Source organism: Coloeus monedula, assembly GCF_965178545.1.
Source record: "Coloeus monedula genome assembly, chromosome: 17".
Lineage (NCBI taxonomy): Eukaryota > Metazoa > Chordata > Aves > Passeriformes > Corvidae > Coloeus > Coloeus monedula.
In genome coordinates, this window is record NC_138797.1 from 10222620 (window position 1) to 10239875 (window position 17256).

Here is a 17256-nt window from a genome sequence, read left to right on the forward strand (position 1 = left end):
GCCCTTCTGCACCACTGGCCCCAGTGGGGGCAGAGCAAGGGATGTGGGATTTGGTGGCCCCCTCCAATCCCAACCCTGTCCCTTCTTTCCCAGGCTGCCACAGGGGGTCCAAGCCCCCCTTCCATAATTTCTCCTGTCTTCCAAAAAGCCCTTGCCTCCATCTACCTGTCTTCCCCCCTTCTCTCTATCTCTAGTCTCCCCATCTCCTCCATCCCTTCATCTCCCTCTCATGTCTTCATCTTCCAGCTCTCCTATTTCTCCATCTTTTATCCTCCCATCTTACCCCCATCCCTCTATCTTCCATCCTGCTTTCCCTCTGATTTCAGTCTTCCCATCCCTCCATTTTCTATTCCTCCACCTCTCCATTTCTCCTCCATTTTTCCCATCTTTCCATCCTTCTGCCTCCAATCTCTCCACCTCCCTCTCACGCCTTCATCTTCTGTCTCCTGTCTCTCCAGCTTTTATCCTTCCACCTTCCTTCCCTCTCTCCATCTTCCATCTCACTGTTTCCCTTTGACTTCAGCCTTGCATCTTCCCATCCGTCCGTCTTCCACCCTTCCATCTCTCCCCACCTTTCCATTTCCCCCATCCCTTTATCTCCCATCCTTCCACCTCCCTCCCATCCCTACACATTCCCTCCCAGTCCCCCGTCTCTCCCGCCTCTCCCTTCTTCTCCTCCTCCTCCTCCTCCCCCCGTCCCCCCCGCGCCTCCTCCTCCTCCTCCCCCGCCCGGTACCGCATTGCCGTAGTGCGGGGGGGCCGCTGCATTGCGCTGCCGCCGTCGATAGGTGGGCCCCTCCCGCGGAGATAAAGGCGGCGGAGCCCAAGCCGGCAGCCTCTGGCCGCCCCGACCGCCGCCCCGGTAAGAGCTGCGGGACCCCGGCGGGATGGGGGGGGGACAACCGGGGTGCGGGGGGGGTGTCCTGCCTCAGGGGCTGCGGGGGATCAGTGCCCTCCCCACCCCGTGCGTGGGTGCTGTCAGCCCCTGGGGTGGGGGGTATCCCGAGAAGGGAAAGGCTGGGGCTGGACCATTCCTTCATCCCGCAGGTGCGTCTTCCCGCAGGTGGGAAATAACACGCAAGCCGTGGTGCTTCAGAACATGAAAATCCTTCTAAAGGTTGTGCATGAGGAGGAAAACCTGATAATCCGCCCGAGCTCCCCCCTTGTTCCCCCCACCCTGCCTTTAGAATCATAGAATCCTCGAATGATTTGGGTTGGAAGGACCTTAAAGATCATCTCGTTCCAACCCCCCTGCCATGGGCAGGGATGCCTTTAGCTCCCTAGGGAAGAAAAAAAAAAAAAAAAAAATCCCCAATTCCCAAAGAGATCCTGCATCCCCCCCGTGTGCCAGGGGTCTGCAGGGGGGAGAGGGACCCGCACCCAGGACTGGGAGCTCCGGGACCGGGCATCACAGTGGAGCCGCAAAGCGGCCAGATCCGGGCTGGCTGGGTTCAAGGGCAGGAGGGACGGGACAGCCGCGGCTCCTGCTGCCCAGGGAAGCTTCTCGCTGGGAATGTTATCATCCGCATGACTGAATCGCTATTAGAGCAGCAAACTCCTCCTGACCTCCTTTACTTCTATGGGCAGATTCGTGAAATTGGATTTTATTAGACGTCAGATTAAAGCTCCTAATTGTGCCCGGTCTGTGTGCAGCTGCAGAGTCATGGCAACGCCGGGAGATGCCAGGACAGCTCCCCGGATACATCCGTTTGCGTTTTTAGCCTCCTCCCTCTGTTCCATCCAGTTTCATGGCAGTAAAATATAATAACCCCCCCCAGTGCAGGCTCAGAGGAACCCTCGGCAGCCCCACTGTTGGCAGCCCTGCTTGGGGGAGCAGGCGAGGGCTATTTTTGTCCACCCCATTTTGCAGACGCCCTGTTGCCACCTGAACTGTGCCCAGCTGGGGAGTGGTGAGGGTAGCCCGGGAGGACGGGCACTCTCGGCTCCTCCCAGGGCACCCACGACATGGAGTAGATGCCCTCGGGTTTGGAAAGAGCGAGAAGGCAGCGGAAGCAGCCCTGAGTCGCAGGGAGGTTTTCCAGGGAGGAAGGGCACCTTTGAAGCATCGATGACGTAGCCCTGGGAACTGGGGGTCTCCGCGAGGGCGATGGAGGGCAAGATGCCGAAAAACACGGCATCTTGCTGAGACTTGGAGGCTGGACGTGGCAGCCCGAAATAGCCCGGCTGGCCTCCTCCGGGGGCAGGCTGGCTCTGACCCAGCACGGGTAGAGCTGCCAGACGAGGCCGGGCACCCCCGGGCGCGTTGGTCCAGCGGGAAGGTGGGGCGAGGGGAAGACAGCCTTTCCCGAAGGGCTGGGAGGGGGCTGGCACAGGGGGGCTCTTTTGACGCCTGCCTCTTCCCCCGCAGCCTCCCCCAAAAGGCAGCTGCGTTCCCACCGCCCTCCCCAGCGCCGCCCGCCCCGGCCAGCCCCGCGTAGCCCAGCAGCATGGGGAAGGAGAAGACGCACATCAACATCGTCGTCATCGGGCATGTGGACTCTGGGAAATCCACCACCACCGGGCACCTCATCTACAAATGCGGGGGCATCGACAAACGGACCATTGAGAAATTTGAGAAGGAGGCTGCCGAGGTGAGGAGTCCGCCCCTCAGCCTGCCCCCAGCCCGCATTCCCTCCCGCGGGGATGCTCCACGCTGATCCCCACGAGTATCCCGCAGGCAGTATTCCCCTTTTGCTGGTGCTGCCCTTCTCTTACCTTCTATTTCTCCCTTTGTTCCCATCTATTTTTCTCCCTCTGCACCCCTGGGTCTTCCCGACTTCTCTGGCCTTGGGAAAATAGGCCATTTGGGCGCTCGCCACCCTCTTTTCCGGAGCTGGGGGACTCCCAGCTGCCGGCTGTTAATGAGGGCAGGGGCACGGCGAGGTCTGCAAGATGGGTTAGGGAACCAGCAGTAATCACCAGGATTCTGGAAAAGCCACAAATCATGGTGCTTCAAGGCATGAAATTCCTTTTAAATACGGTGCACGGGGGGGAAAACCTGATAATCCCTCACTGCCGAGATCAGGGCTGCCTGAATTTCACTCCCAAGCATCAGCTTCCAGTGCCTGCTGGGGACAAGGTGCAGCATCAGCTGAACCACTCATTTGATCCGGTTGAAAAACCCCATTCCCGTTTTCCTCAGGCAGATGGTCTGGTGTGTAGTTTGATTGGTAGCCTATGCTACAGAAAAGCTGGCTAGAAATCTGAGCATTTAGGTTAAATTCTTTTGTTTGACCCTTATAATGGGGGCATTTGTAACAATTTTATCGTGCCTGCATTTAGAAGCTGTCACACAGCAAAGCACCACCCGATACCTGCAATGTGGCAAAGCCCGAGGTTAAAGAGGAAGAAACAGACTTGGGTAGAAAAATGTGAATTGGGAGTACTGAGAAATTAATGATGGTAAATTCTAGAGAGGTGGGTGAGCCGGGAACAGCCTGGCTGTGTTATCCATAGGGCAGCTCCTGTCACTCAGAAGATGGCTTGTCGTCATCGCTCTGGGAATCTTTAATGCAGATACCCCTCCTTCCTCTTTTTTTTTTTTTTTTTCTGGTCAAGATCCCACATTTCAGTGACCAAAAAAAAAAAAAAAATTTACAGAGCTGCCACTCTTGATGTCACACTTTGCTGTCTGTCTTAACCTTTTTAATTTGCTGATAGCATCTGAGCTAAATCCCTTATTTTCCTGCCTTACTTTCAGCCTTTTTTCCCCATCCTTGAGCAAAGAGCCTATTCCTTCATACAAAATGATCCCTTTCCCTTGATTTAAAATGATTGCTGATATCCTTCCATAAATTCCCCCCTTTACCTATAAGGTCAGATAAGGCATGATAAGGTTATCGTCGATGTGATTGCAGTGATTTTAATTGAACAGACACTTTCACTGACTTGCCAGGATCCGCGGGCACCGGAGGCTGCTATTAATAGCCTATTGACTGAGCTTACAGACTCCATTTTCTGATGCAGGGCTGGGGAAGGGTTTGCTTCCATTAGGTGGCATTCACAGGAAATGGAGGCCTGCGTGCACCCAAAAAGCCAACAAAAAACCCAGGGTCTGTTATTTTATTTAAGAGAAAAGAGTGAGGATTTCTCCCTTTTTTTTTTCTTCTGATTCAAGGGCAGAAGTAACAGTATCTCTGAAAGAGGAGTTGTTCTGTTTTTAAAAAAAATAAATAATCAGTATTTGTGGCCTCCAAATAGAAAGCTGTCCCTCCGCTGGGGTTTGATCAGGGAAAATCAGGCTATTTCTGGCACTGAACAGGGAAGGTATTGTGCAGAGCTAGATAATACCCTGGGTTTTTCAACACTAGCTCTGGGTAATTGAATACACCCCGTGAAAGGAGGGAAACTGCATGCTAAATAAAGGATCTCATTTGTCTTCACGTTACGTGTGATGCCGAGCTCTGGGGGGGGTCTCACACGTGATGAGCAGCTGGTTGTGTGTGTGGACATGGCTGATGACAAGAAGGTGCTGATTCCCACTCATGTGCCATGGGAGAGCCAGGGGTCCACTCTGTGCCTCGGTTTCCCCTTCCAGAAGGGAGGGAATAGGCTGCTGATGGGGGAGAGGCTGCGGGATGTGCTGATTGACCTCCTGCCCGAGAAGAGCCCATTGTTAATGCAATGCACAAATGCACCATTCCCTGCTGTATCTCCATCCCCAGCAGTAAATGAGCACACTCTGATGACTCCTCCCTGTTCCCTGGGAAGGGGGAGTTTGATGTGCATGCTGGAAAGGGTTAACTTGGCCCCATCCCTGGAAGTGTTCAAGGCCAAGTTGGATGAGATTTGGAGCAACCTGGTCTAGTGGAAGGTGCCCCTGTCCATGGCAGGGGGGTTGGAATGAGATGACCTGTGAGGTCTTTTCCAACCCAAACCATTATTTGATTCTAAAAACCTCCAAGCTCCTGCTCTACCCCCTCCCTAAATCCAGTGTCAGGAGGATGCTCAGGAGCAGAGACTTGATTCTGGATTTTTCCATCCCAGTGAGAGCTCATAGCTTCCCAGCGGAGATGGGGCATCACCTCCTCGACCTGGCATCCCCTCTGAGGAGGGGAAGTCTTGCCCCTGGCTTTAGGATTTTGCCTGTAATCCTCCAGAGCAAGCTGCAAAGTCATCGCAGCACTCAGCTGTTATGAAACAGGCTGTCACCATTAATTCCTTGTGCTGGCTGAAACAGGGCTGGAGTGTGGGAGATGGAGCAGACCAGCGCCCGGGCATGGTGTGGGCAGGCCAGGTTTAGATGTGATGCTGCCTTCTCTTTCTTGGGGAGGCTCATCACTGGAGTCTTTGGCACCTGCCATTGGGAAGTGCTTCCCTCTGACCGGTGATTGGTAATGGGCCAGAAGAAACTGTGGTTGCAGAGAACAGAGGGATGGATGGATGGGAGCAGGGTATCACAGCTCTGACCTTGCATAGCAGTAGACCATTAAATCATCTGCAAATGATCTAAATTCCTTTCTCTACCTTAAAACTCCCTTGCATCTGAGGCCAAGAGCTGAAGGCCGCAGCCCATTTTAACCCCTCGCTTTGGCCAGGCTCCTCTGACTGCCCCAGCACACAGCGGGGTCAGCAAGGGTGGGCTTGTTGTGCCCCATCTCCACCTCGGCAGGATCCCAGCTCAGACTGGGAGCATGACCTCCACGCTGGAGGGAAATCCAGCTCTCCCTGGTGCCATGACGTCAAAGGGCTCCAACCCAAAGGAGAAGGCACTTCAGAAGTGCCACTGTGGTTTTACCAGGGAATGTGCTTTATCACTGGCAGAAAGATTTACTGGAGCTAATCTCCCCCAGCATGATTTCCTGCATTACAATGTTGGCTGAGATTTTGGCCATTTGGCAACAACAGTTGGTCTGGCTGCAGCTCACAGTAGCTTTTCCTGTGAATTTGCACACTCTGTGGCAAAAATCAATCACATTTCTATTCTGCTCGTAGCAACCATCCCTCATTTCATTTTCTTTTAACCCATTCCACTCCTACACCCCTGCCAGTTTTGGGCTCACTCATGCAGCAATGCCCTTTCCCCCTAACCAGCTGCCTCACAGGTCTGAGTCATGGATTAAAATCACAGAATCAGAGAATCATTTAGGTTGGAAAAGCCCTCTAAGATCATTGAGTCCAACCATTAACCTAGCACTGCCAAGCCCACCACTAGACCATGTCCCTTCATGTGCATCTCTGTGAAACCATGGGAAATAAAACAAAATAAATCCCATAAACAGACCTTTTTCAACAACTCCATTAAGGTGAGGAGATGGGATAAGTATATAAATATCCTCTCAGAGACATCTAGTGTGACAAGAAGCAGCTTTCCATGTCTCTGTACAGGATTTCCCAGCAGCAGTGCAGTACCCTGGTGTTTCATGGAGGAGACCTCATGGGTTGCTGCCTTCAGGTCCTGCCCATCCAGCCCTACTCACAAATTCACTTCATGGCTCTTCTTCCAACCTCTCCTGCATCCTGTTGAGGAACATGTTGAGAACAACATCTCCTTTCCCCTGTATTTATTAGTAAATAGACCACAGCTCTCACTGAATTTAGGGAATTTTGCCTTTAATGTTTGCAGTGTGACCCTGTGTGAGCTTGGGAAGTGCCCTGATGGGTGGGAGGCCATCAGCAGTGCTGTGGGCTTGGGTTTCTCACTGGTTCTTACCTCTGTGTTGGCTAGATGGGGAAGGGGTCCTTCAAATACGCCTGGGTGCTGGACAAGCTGAAGGCCGAGCGTGAGCGTGGCATCACCATTGACATCTCGCTGTGGAAGTTTGAGACCACCAAGTACTACATCACCATCATTGATGCCCCTGGCCACAGGGACTTCATCAAGAACATGATCACTGGAACCTCCCAGGTGAGAAATGGGGCCCAGGGGGCGGGGGGCTGCTGGAGGGGGGAGGCTGAGCCTTGTTCACAAGCCCAAGGTCACATAGGTGCAGTGGGAGCCCTTTTGGAGGTGGGGAGTTGAGAGAGAAAACATTGAGGAGTGTCCAGCAGGGTCCACCCAAGAGACTGATGGCACCAGAGACCCAGCACACCAGGGTCCTGCACCTCCCTGGGTGTCTGGGACAAAAGGTGTCTTTGGGCACAAAGAGGGGGTTTCTCCATCCCATTTCCACCCACATGAAAAGGTGGGATGAATGTGGCCTGCCTGGGATCTGGGATACTGTGAGCTACAGGCCTTTGTGTGAGGGTATCTCCACATTATTTTAGCCTCAGCCAAATGAGATACACAGGAAACTTCCAACAGTCCACTAGGTTTTATTGGAAAAAGGAGGCTCCACAGATCTTTTCTCCTTCCTTTTCCTCAAAACAGCTGTCTTTGTCGCACATCATATTGCCAGATCCAATGGTCTACCCTTCCTGAGTAGGGTGGTTTCCTTTCATTGCACTGTGGGACATTCCTGCATCTTCCTGTGACTGGTGGGTGCTGGGTGAACCCCAGCACATGCCCAGTGAGATTTCCATTGAGCTGCCAGCTGGGCTGGGCATGGCTTTTTGCCAAACCCAGGCAGCTTCTGCTGTGTATTCTGGGTACAAAAGTAATCTGGGGAACAGTTTCCATGGCTGGAGCCACACCCATCACCCAGAGAGGATTTTTGTAAGACTTCAGGGGGGTTTTAAATAAAACCTTGTCTGTAGATGATCAAGATGAGGTCCTGGTCAGAGTCTTGCATCCAAGAGGGATCCACCCCGTTTTCCCACTCACAATGCACAATGTGGGTTTGGCAAGTCTGAAATAGCACAGCTGGGTCAGTTTTGAGGTGGATCAGCAGGATTATGGGTAGCAGCTGGCAGGGAGTCATCTGGAACTCCCTCAAAGCCCTCAGGGGTGTCACCAGGGCCATGCTCTCTGGGGACAGCAGCAGCTCATTTGCTCTCTGCCCCTAGGCTGACTGTGCTGTCCTGATCGTCGCTGCCGGTGTGGGTGAATTTGAAGCCGGCATCTCCAAGAACGGGCAGACCCGCGAGCACGCCCTGCTGGCTTACACCCTGGGGGTGAAGCAGCTCATCGTGGGCATCAACAAGATGGATTCCACAGAGCCCCCCTACAGCGAGAAACGCTACGATGAAATCGTCAAGGAGGTCAGCGCCTACATCAAGAAGATCGGCTACAACCCGGCCACAGTTCCCTTCGTGCCCATCTCGGGCTGGCATGGAGACAACATGCTGGAGCCCTCTCCCAATGTAAGTGTGCCTTGTGTTAGACTTCTCCCCCCACCCCGGCGATCCTGACCCGGGCTGAAGATGAACTCTGTGCTCTGCAAATGTTTCATGTGCCCGTTGTGCACAAAGGCCCATGCGGCAGCACAGATGATGTGCCATGGAGCTCTGCTTGGCCCCAGGCAGGATGAATGGGCTCACTGTTCATGGGTGCTGTGCCCTGGCCAGGCACCCCAGCAGCTAAACATGAGCATCTTCAGGAGATGATCTCGCTGGCTTTGCTTCTGGGCCGGGACTTGAAGTTTTTGCCTTGTCAGAACTCACAGTGACGTTAGAGCAGCAATTGTCACTCTCAGCAGGAGCAGCGGGTGTGTTTTTAGGGCATTGTTTTCTGAGAGGAATAACACAGTCTGGTGTCAGGCTTGGAGCAGCTCCCCCCTGCAGCCAGGCTCCCTCATGCTGGGTCTCAGTCCCCTTTCCCACTGATGCTCTGTGTCACTGTGATGGCCAAACCTCCAGTTCCAGTGCTGGGATCTCACTCCCAAAGGTGATGTTTTCTTGAGGAAGTACCAGGTTTTCCATGCCAAACCCAAAGTTCCGTAGAGCATTCATTTGGGGCTGCTCCTTTTCCAGTTGGTTTTTACTCCCTCTGTGATGAGGATGGTGGGGAGACAAAGGCAGGGTGCTCTGGGGGGGGGCCTGTGCCATCAGTTCACAAAACAGAAGGAAGAGCTTAGGAAGGATGGAGGTTTTGGCAGACAGGCTGCCCATAACACTTGTTATTCTGACACTGGTTTTGTTGGAGAAAAAGCTACCCCAGGGTTAGTCTTCCAAAGAAGTGATGGGCTGGAAAGTCCTGGCCAGAGGAAGGTCCTTGCTCTTCTGATGACTTCTGAGTGACCTTGAGCAAGTTGCTCAGACCCCAGGAATCTCTTGTGAAACCAATGGGAAATTTGATGCTTAGGGGGACTTCAGGACATCACCTGTGGATTACAGGGCAGGGCTTTGTGACAAGGGAGGCAATCCATGAGTCCAGCAGCAACTGAGGGAGGTCAGGGATCACAAGCCTGGGTGAGGGGAATTCTGCAATGCAAGCTCACACAGTCACAAAACACAGCTCCTGCCCTGCACAGGAAGGGCAGCTCACTTGGGATAGTTTGGAAGGAAGGAATTATCGGGGTGCTTGGGAGATTCCTGTTCCCTGAGGAGCAGAGCTGGGATAAAGGTCAGCCACGGCCATGCCAAACCCAGCCCCATGGTTCCTGGGTGCCTCAATCAGGCAGGCTCCAAATGTCAGCAGCTGCTGGGCTGGGAAGATGATCCTGAACAATTCTCCTATTAATAGGCTGCAGAGGGGAGGCACAGAGCAGGAGGGGCTCAGTGAGCCCCTTCCTCCAGAGGGGTCTCAGGGCAGGTTCCCAGTGTAATGTGCTGCCTGACAGAAGGCAGGGGATGAAATAGCTCTCTCCTTTGTCCTAAGGAGGCAGCTGGCTTCTGGGTGCTGCCTGAGCTGGGGAATTGGGAAGAAAACCTGGCCTGGTCTGGAACAGCATGAGCTCTGCTGGAGAGGGTACAGGGACAGACTCCTCCTCCCCATATTGCACCATCTCTAGGAAAGCTTAAGCAGGAACCTGGTGTAGATGTCTCTTCTCTCCTTCCTCGCCTGAAAAAGCTCTTGATTATTTTCACTTGTAATTTCTGGACAGGTTTCACTGAAGCACAAGGCAGTCAAGTGACTTGTCTGTCTGTCAGGGGACTTATCAGAAAGTGGGGATTAGAGCCATGATGTCCCTGCAGCTCCTGTTGCCTCTGAGCAAGGGGGGTGTGGTGGTATGTCAGGCCGGAACCAGCTCTGTGTGGGAGACTCCAGCCCACATCCCTGTTGCACAGAATCCCAGGGCCAGCTGCAAAAAAATGACAGCTGGGCCGTGCTTCCATCAAAGTTTTGCACTCGAGAGCTTTTTGGGAAATGGGGTGTTCTGTGAAGCAGCTTTGTGATGCTGCAGCTGGCAGAATGGGGCCGTTCCATGTGGTTTGGGAGACTTTCACCCCATGGGATGCTGCAACCCAAACACACCCAGTCTCTGGTGCTAGGGATTGTGGTGGCCTGGGGCTGCAGCTTCAACACTGGGGTGCGTGGGTGGGGGTGTTGAGGTGCTCATGGGCTGGGGAAAGTCAGGGAAAGGCAACTGCTCTGTACAATAGACTTTGAGTGTAGAAGAGCTGGAGCTCAGCTGTTATTTTGGGGGACCGGAGCCTGTCTACCTGCAGGATTTGGTCAGATCCTGCTTTTGCCATAGGAGTGGTGGAGTAGGAATTGCTCTTTGGGAAGCAGATTTGGGGAATACATGACAGTGGTTTTATTTGGGTGGCCATAGGAGGCAGCACAAACCAGGTTTTACAGATGCTTTTCACCCTGAGGCCATGCTGAGGTTTCGAAGAGATTTGTTCCCGGAAGGTGTCTAAGTCTTTATCTGATTCTTGGCTTGTCAGAAGTTCCCTGGAGAGAGGGATGGCTCTGACAGCCAGGTGTCATGGGCAGAGGTGGTCATTTCCCCATGTGCCAGAGCTGTGTGGGGCAGAGGGATGGGAGCTGTGGGCACTTGGTGGCTGTCATCCTCGAGAGCAGAGCCCATGGGCAGGTGGCCATGGGGCAGCTGCTGGCACAGGTCCCTGCCTGGCGTTTGGGCCCTGCCACAGCAGAATGGGGGAAGGTCTGAGCCATCCTGCACATGACACGAGGCTCCCTCGCTGCCTGGATGGAGTTTTCATTTTGCCAAGCTATTGCCTTGGTGCTGGGTCTGGCTGCAAGGCAAGAGCTGCAGTGCCCTGGGAAGAACCTGCTGCAAAAGTGTCCCCAGGCTCCTCCTGCCACTGCCACCAAGAAAGACAAGTGGTGTCAGACATGACCCTCTGAAGGGGGCTGACCTGAATGCTTTGGATGCAGGCTGAATTCCCTGGCTGCGTCCAGTCTTTCCCTCTCTCCTTCCCAAAGCTGGTGCAGATTGCAGGACAGGAAACCACCCTTGGCATAGCCACATCCTCCAGGGATGGCTGTGAAGCTGGGGGCACTTTGGGGGTCTTGCTTCACCCCAGCCCCCCATGCCCACTGCACTGTGCCACTGGTGTTGGTAAGGGAAAAAAGCCACGTCCACAAAGTGTGTGATGGATTTGGGACACACGGGAAGCATTTGACTCTGGAATGGGAAAATACTGTCTAACCCTCTCTGTGCAGAGGCAGGGGAATGGCCTTGCAGACTCTGATCTCTGCTTGTTGTATTAGGGTTGTCTCAGACCCAGGACTAGATTTTTCTTGCTAGCAAGCTCCAGGTGCTGCTACAACATCCAGATGTGCAGCATCATCCCAATAAAGCACTGCAGTTCCCTGCATTAAACCATGGCTGCTGCTGAGCACATTTCCATTCCTCTCCACCTCTTTCTGGCCAATTTTTAGTTTCAAAGGTCCAACTGAGGTCAGAAGAAGGGGACATCTATGAAAAACAATCCTGCCTCTCAGCAGCATCCTCCCAAGCCAGGGGTTTAGAATCCAGACCTTGGGGGGGTGATAGCAAGACTGAGTGGGGAGAAGTGTTTGTCTGGGGCTCGCCTTGAAGGAACTTGGTTCCCAGGACTGAAGGTTGAGCACTTTGTAGCTGGGACTTGGCTGCAGACCCTGTGTTCCCTGTGCTGGAGGCAGCATTCCTGGAGGCTGGGATCCAGGCAGCTGGTGCAGTGCCCATGGATTGTGATTGGAAGTGGGGCTGTAAGTTTGCTGGCTTTAACCACTTCCATCCTTTTTCTCCCATTAATGGATGTCTTGCTCATTTCTAGAAGACAGAGGGAGAGATTGAGCAAAGGGGGGCAAATAAGCCTGCGGGGATGGTGGAGTGGAAGGAGCTCCCCAGCCCCCTGGTAAAGCCAGGACATGGCAGGACTGACTGTATGGAGGTTGTCCTGATGGGACATCTCTCTGGGTTCACCTCTGGGTGCTGAGGACAGGCACACTCAGTGAATGTTGTAAGTGTTCAAGGCCAAGCTGGATGGGCCTTGGAGCAACCTGGTCTCATGGAAGATGTCCCTTCCCATGCCAGAGGGGTGGAAAAAGATGGTCTTTAAGGTCTCATCCAACCTTGTGATTCCATGGTTCTCTGTTGCTGCTCTCTTCCCAGATGCCTTGGTTCAAAGGCTGGAAGGTGGAGCGCAAAGAAGGCAACGCCAGTGGTGTGTCCCTGTTGGAGGCCCTGGACACCATCCTGCCCCCGACCCGCCCCACAGACAAACCCCTGCGCCTGCCCCTCCAGGATGTCTACAAGATTGGAGGTGAGCCCTGCCACTCCTCTGCCTTAACTGGAGTCTTCATTCTATGGGAATTTGGGAATGACATTTCCAGGTGTTGGGAAACCGGAGAGATTTGATTCTTCAAACCAGAGATAATGTTGGAGAAAAGGGTGGTAGCTGCAGGGCAAAGGCCCCATTTGAGCCTGGGCTGTCTGGGGTGGAGGGGACATGCCCAAAGGTGCCCAGGGACCAGAAAGGACCAGCAGGTTTGTGAGCTGTCCCCAGGGAACACATGATGCCAAAATGGCTGCAAATTTGTGTGTCCCAGAGATCATGGCTGGCCAGGCAAGTTGGAGGCAGCAAAAAGCATTCTGTGGCCCAGATGAGGGACAAGACCAGCAGGGAGGGCCGCTGAAGCTGGTGGAGCTTGGCTGTGACCTGCCCAAGCTTCCCAAATGCTGGTGTCCATCACTGGCACGTCCTCCTGCTGAGCTGTGCCAGCCATGTAGGGAGCGCCGTGGCTGACGCGTGTCCCCTTCCCTCTGGAGAGGTGATGGGGGCACTTTGCTCAGCTATAAATACCCTGTGAGCTCTCTGACCTGCTGGCATAAGTGGACAGCACTGCTGACTCCCTGGGGGCTGGATTAGGCAGGCACAGCCTTCTCCAGCCCATTCCCACACTTTTCCAAGGATACATGCACTGCAAGTGTTGAACATGGGATTTAGCAGGGTTTTTTATGCAGGCTGCTCTTGTTTGCAGTGGAGATGAAAAGTGGTTAGAGGTCTGTGTCCTCCCCTAGCTCAGCTGGGGCAAAGAGATCTGGTTTTACCGGGAGGCAGGTCCTTGAGGAGCTGAGACACCGTGGGAAGAGGGAAGGTGGAGGCAGCAGGGTGGACGTGGAGGAGCAGATGGGTCCAGCCAACCTTCTCAATCGCTTCAATGTTGTTTCTCTCAATCATTCTTCACCTGCCTCCAAAGGGGAATTTTCCCAAAGTCTCCTGGTGACACAGGCTGTAAAAGATCCCAATCATTTTCTGACCCTCATTTTCTGTCACAGCTGGTGGTGTGGCCGTCAGGGATGCGTGCAGTGTTGTTGCACGCATGCTATGATGTCCCAGTCCTCCATGCAGGAGATGCCACAGCTGCTCCAGGAGAAGAACTTTTGGGGCATGTGGATTGAGCAGGACTTTCTGACTGTGGGTTACTTCTTTTTTACAAAACTTTGAGTAGGAAGGATGGACTCATAACAATTTTCAATACCCCTGTGTTGATCTGCTGAAAACTGGGGGTTTTGGGCAAGGAGCAAACATGTTCTTTGGTGAAAACCACCGAAGATGTCTTGCTTTTGCTGAATCCAGGCTCTGGCCCAGCTCTGACCAAGCAGATTGAACTTTGCTGCACTCTGTCCTTGTCTCTGCAGGGATTGGCACAGTCCCCGTGGGCCGAGTGGAGACTGGAATCCTGCGGCCTGGCATGGTGGTCACCTTTGCCCCTGTGAACATCACCACTGAGGTGAAATCCGTGGAGATGCACCATGAGGCCCTGAGCGAGGCTCTGCCTGGGGACAATGTTGGCTTCAACGTGAAGAACGTCTCGGTGAAGGACATCCGCCGCGGGAACGTCTGCGGGGACAGCAAGTCGGACCCGCCGCAGGAGGCAGCGCAGTTCACATCTCAGGTGAGCAGGGCTGGTGATGCCACCATGCCTCGTTTGCCACCATGCCCAAGCTCCCAGCCTTGCCATGACACTGCTCTGTCCCTCAGGTGATCATCCTGAACCACCCTGGCCAGATCAGTGCTGGCTACTCGCCCGTCATCGACTGCCACACCGCACACATCGCCTGCAAGTTTGCCGAGCTGAAGGAGAAGATCGACCGGCGCTCCGGCAAGAAGCTGGAGGACAACCCCAAGTCCCTGAAGTCGGGTGATGCAGCCATCGTGGAGATGATCCCTGGCAAGCCCATGTGTGTGGAGAGCTTCTCCCAGTACCCACCCCTTGGTAAGGGAATGGCTCTTTGGAGGTCTCCTGTGGAGGAGCATGAGGGCTCTGTGGGTGCAGAGCTCACATCAGACATGCTGAGCTTCTCCCAGCTGGATGGCGAGGGAGCTGAGGATGTTTTGCTGCTGCCCCATGTGCTGGTAGGCTGGGGTGGGGCAGGCTCTCTGCCGAGCTGAGTTTTCAAAGGCTGGGTTTTCCCTCTGGGAGCAACGAGGTTTCCTTCACAGTTACTAAACCCTGATAGTTTCTGAACACAGAAACATTTTTCCAGTTTCCTCCTCTCTGCCCTAAAACAACTAGTCAGGAGAAGAAAGAGGAAAGTTTGCTCAGTGGAGGCCACCTTTTAAAGTAGGGAAGTGCCATGCTTGAGTTCTAGGATGGTTTGGATTGGAAGGGACATAAAAAAGCCATCTTGTTCCACCTCCCTGCCATGGTCAGGGACACTTTCCACTAGATCAGGTCGATATTGCACATCTGGAAGCTTCAGCAATGCTGTGAGCTTGCAGAGAAGAGATGGGGTTTAAGTTTAAAAAATATTAATTTAAATAGAGGGGAGCCTCAGTACTGGTGGTCAGAGAAAGGATTTATAGCTCAGGAACCTGCTCCAAGGGCAGGGGTAACACATGGCACCATGAGTGGGGGTGTAGATCCCACTACCACTCTCCCAGAAGAGCTCAGCCTCAGAGTCTCACTCGCATTCCCCCTCTCTCTGTCCCTCAGGCCGCTTCGCTGTCCGTGACATGCGGCAGACCGTGGCCGTGGGCGTCATCAAGAACGTGGAGAAGAAGAGTGGTGGAGCCGGGAAAGTCACCAAGTCTGCCCAGAAGGCCCAGAAGGCTGGCAAATGAATCGTGGGCTCCCAGTGCATCGCGCAGAAACCATCCCTGACACCAGGACGCTGCCGCCGTCTCCCCCGGGCGCACGTGTGCACATCAGCTTGTAAGAGTTTATATGTCAACGACTGGATGCTCACCATTAAGGTCCAGTGGAAATTCTTTAAAAGGAAAAGCATGTTCCAGCGTTTGTGAGGCTTCATGTTAATTTTACCAATAAAACTGGTGCAACATCCACAGTGGAAAAAAAACCAACCCAACAAAACCAGACAAAGACCCCCCTCCCAAAAAAAACCAAAACAAACCAACCAATCCAAAAGGTGTGGAGCTGTGTGTGTGTGCATCTGTCATTGAGAGGGGCTGGGTTGGGTGGGGATTGTGTAGTCCCACCTAGAGTAGATGGTGGGGTCGGCACAGGAGGGCCTGGGATGGAAGTAAGGAGGAAGGAGGACAGTTGGGAGCCCATATTCAGGGCGTTAGCCAGCACCCAGCCCTTCCCCAGCTTGCACCCCTTGACCCGGGTGATTCCCCCAGCCTGAAGCAGCGACAGCTCTCACAGCAGTTGTGATACTCTCCTTAACCAGCTCAAGATTCTAAAATCATTTTCCAGGACCTTTATTATGTTTTTTTTCATGCAAAATAGGCTTAAATTGACCTCCTAGTTATGCCACTGAAAGGAAGGAAAATAGAGCACCCCATGTCTCCTGGAAGGGCGAGCTGCATCACTTTCGGTCTCTGTCATACCCCATCATCTTGGGAACAGTGACTGAGACTGCCTTCTCTCCCCACCTGCTGCTCTGTCCCCAGGATCCCCCAGCCCTTTCCAAACAACTCAACAGCAACATTTCTTCCTGCTTGAAGCCCAGACATGACTCAGGTCTCACAAGAAGCCCCAAAACTCATGGTCTTCACCCAGGGCAGTGTTTTGACTTCCATCACAATCTTGCAGCCCCAGGCAAGGTGTGCACCTCTCCCAGCTCCACTCAGTGCAGCTGTCCCAGTCCAAAGGGCTGTGGGTGCTGAGTGGTTAGGATTGACCAAAAAGCAACAGCCAGGAGCTGTGAGGGGAAAAGAGTGGGAGCACTTAGTGTGAGGAGGAGCAGTAGATGGTACAATGGACCAGGCAGAAGGAGGGAGGTGGTGTGAGAGTTGTGCTGCCACTACAGCATTGTGGGGATGTTTCCAAGGGCCATTTCCTCCCTGGAGGAGGCATTAGCAGCGTGCTGGGGCATCCTGAGCTTGTCTGTGCCTCTGACTTGGCTTTCAGGAAGAGACAGTACTGGCAACAGGTGGCCCTACATAGTCTCTGTGAAGGGCAGCATCGTGCGAGGCCCTTCCCAGGAGAGCTCCAGAGGCACAAATATCATCACTGCTGTTTGTGTCACAAAGCCCTTAATGATCCTAATTAACATCTGATGCTCTGCAGCACTGAGTGTCCCCAGGCAGAGCCTCAAGGAGCTGACATCAAGCTGAATTACAGAGAGCTCTGCATGAACTCACCCTGCCTGCTCCCCAGACACTCTCCCCATCCCATGTCCGGGTCTGACAGCCACGGACATGGACCGGCTCCCTGGGCTAAGATCCCCAAAACTGTGCACAGGCCACCAAGGCTCCTCACCCCTCTCCGCACACCCTACATCCACCAGCTTCATCCACAGAAACCAATTTGATGCCAAAGGTCTTTGCAGTACTGGGCTCTCTGAAGTGCTGTGTCCTTGGCATTCCACAAATTGGAAGAGGATCTGGGGATCCCTGCGAGGCACAGCACAGCCACGGGGGAAGGCTGTTTTCCCACTGATAGTTTAATCTCATCTTCCAGCTCCTCCTGCATTTCCCAGTTCCCAAGGTGTGTTTTCCCTGAGACAACTTGTGCCTCTTCCTGGGTATTTGCAAGCAGGAGAGCATCCTCATGTGCATGATTTTCCTGCATCCTTAAAAGCAGCACCAACAGGAACTCCTGTGGGAATATCCCTCCCACGCTGTTCAGGA

General features: G+C 53.6%; 1 protein-coding gene across 1 annotated transcript; it reads left to right on the forward strand.

The window, feature by feature from the left end:
• The first annotated feature begins 727 nt into the window (after positions 1-727).
• On the forward strand, positions 728-15502 carry EEF1A2 (eukaryotic translation elongation factor 1 alpha 2). Its single transcript, XM_082292934.1, has 8 exons — positions 728-862; positions 2369-2591; positions 6668-6847; positions 7885-8181; positions 12327-12477; positions 13857-14113; positions 14200-14434; positions 15155-15502. Exons 2-8 carry the CDS (start codon positions 2448-2450, stop codon positions 15280-15282), a joined length of 1392 nt encoding a protein of 463 aa, XP_082149060.1. The 5' UTR covers positions 728-862; positions 2369-2447; the 3' UTR covers positions 15283-15502.
• Positions 15503-17256: the final 1754 nt, after the last annotated feature.

Excerpts from the sequence above, each read along its gene's own strand:
- EEF1A2 (XM_082292934.1), top strand. The coding sequence starts at position 2,448 with ATGGGGAAGGAGAAGACGCACATCAACATCGTCGTCATCGGGCATGTG. Across the intron at positions 8,182-12,326 it reads TGCTGGAGCCCTCTCCCAAT|ATGCCTTGGTTCAAAGGCTG; the intron begins GTAAGTGTGCCT and ends CTCTCTTCCCAG. Across the intron at positions 12,478-13,856 it reads GGATGTCTACAAGATTGGAG|GGATTGGCACAGTCCCCGTG; the intron begins GTGAGCCCTGCC and ends TTGTCTCTGCAG.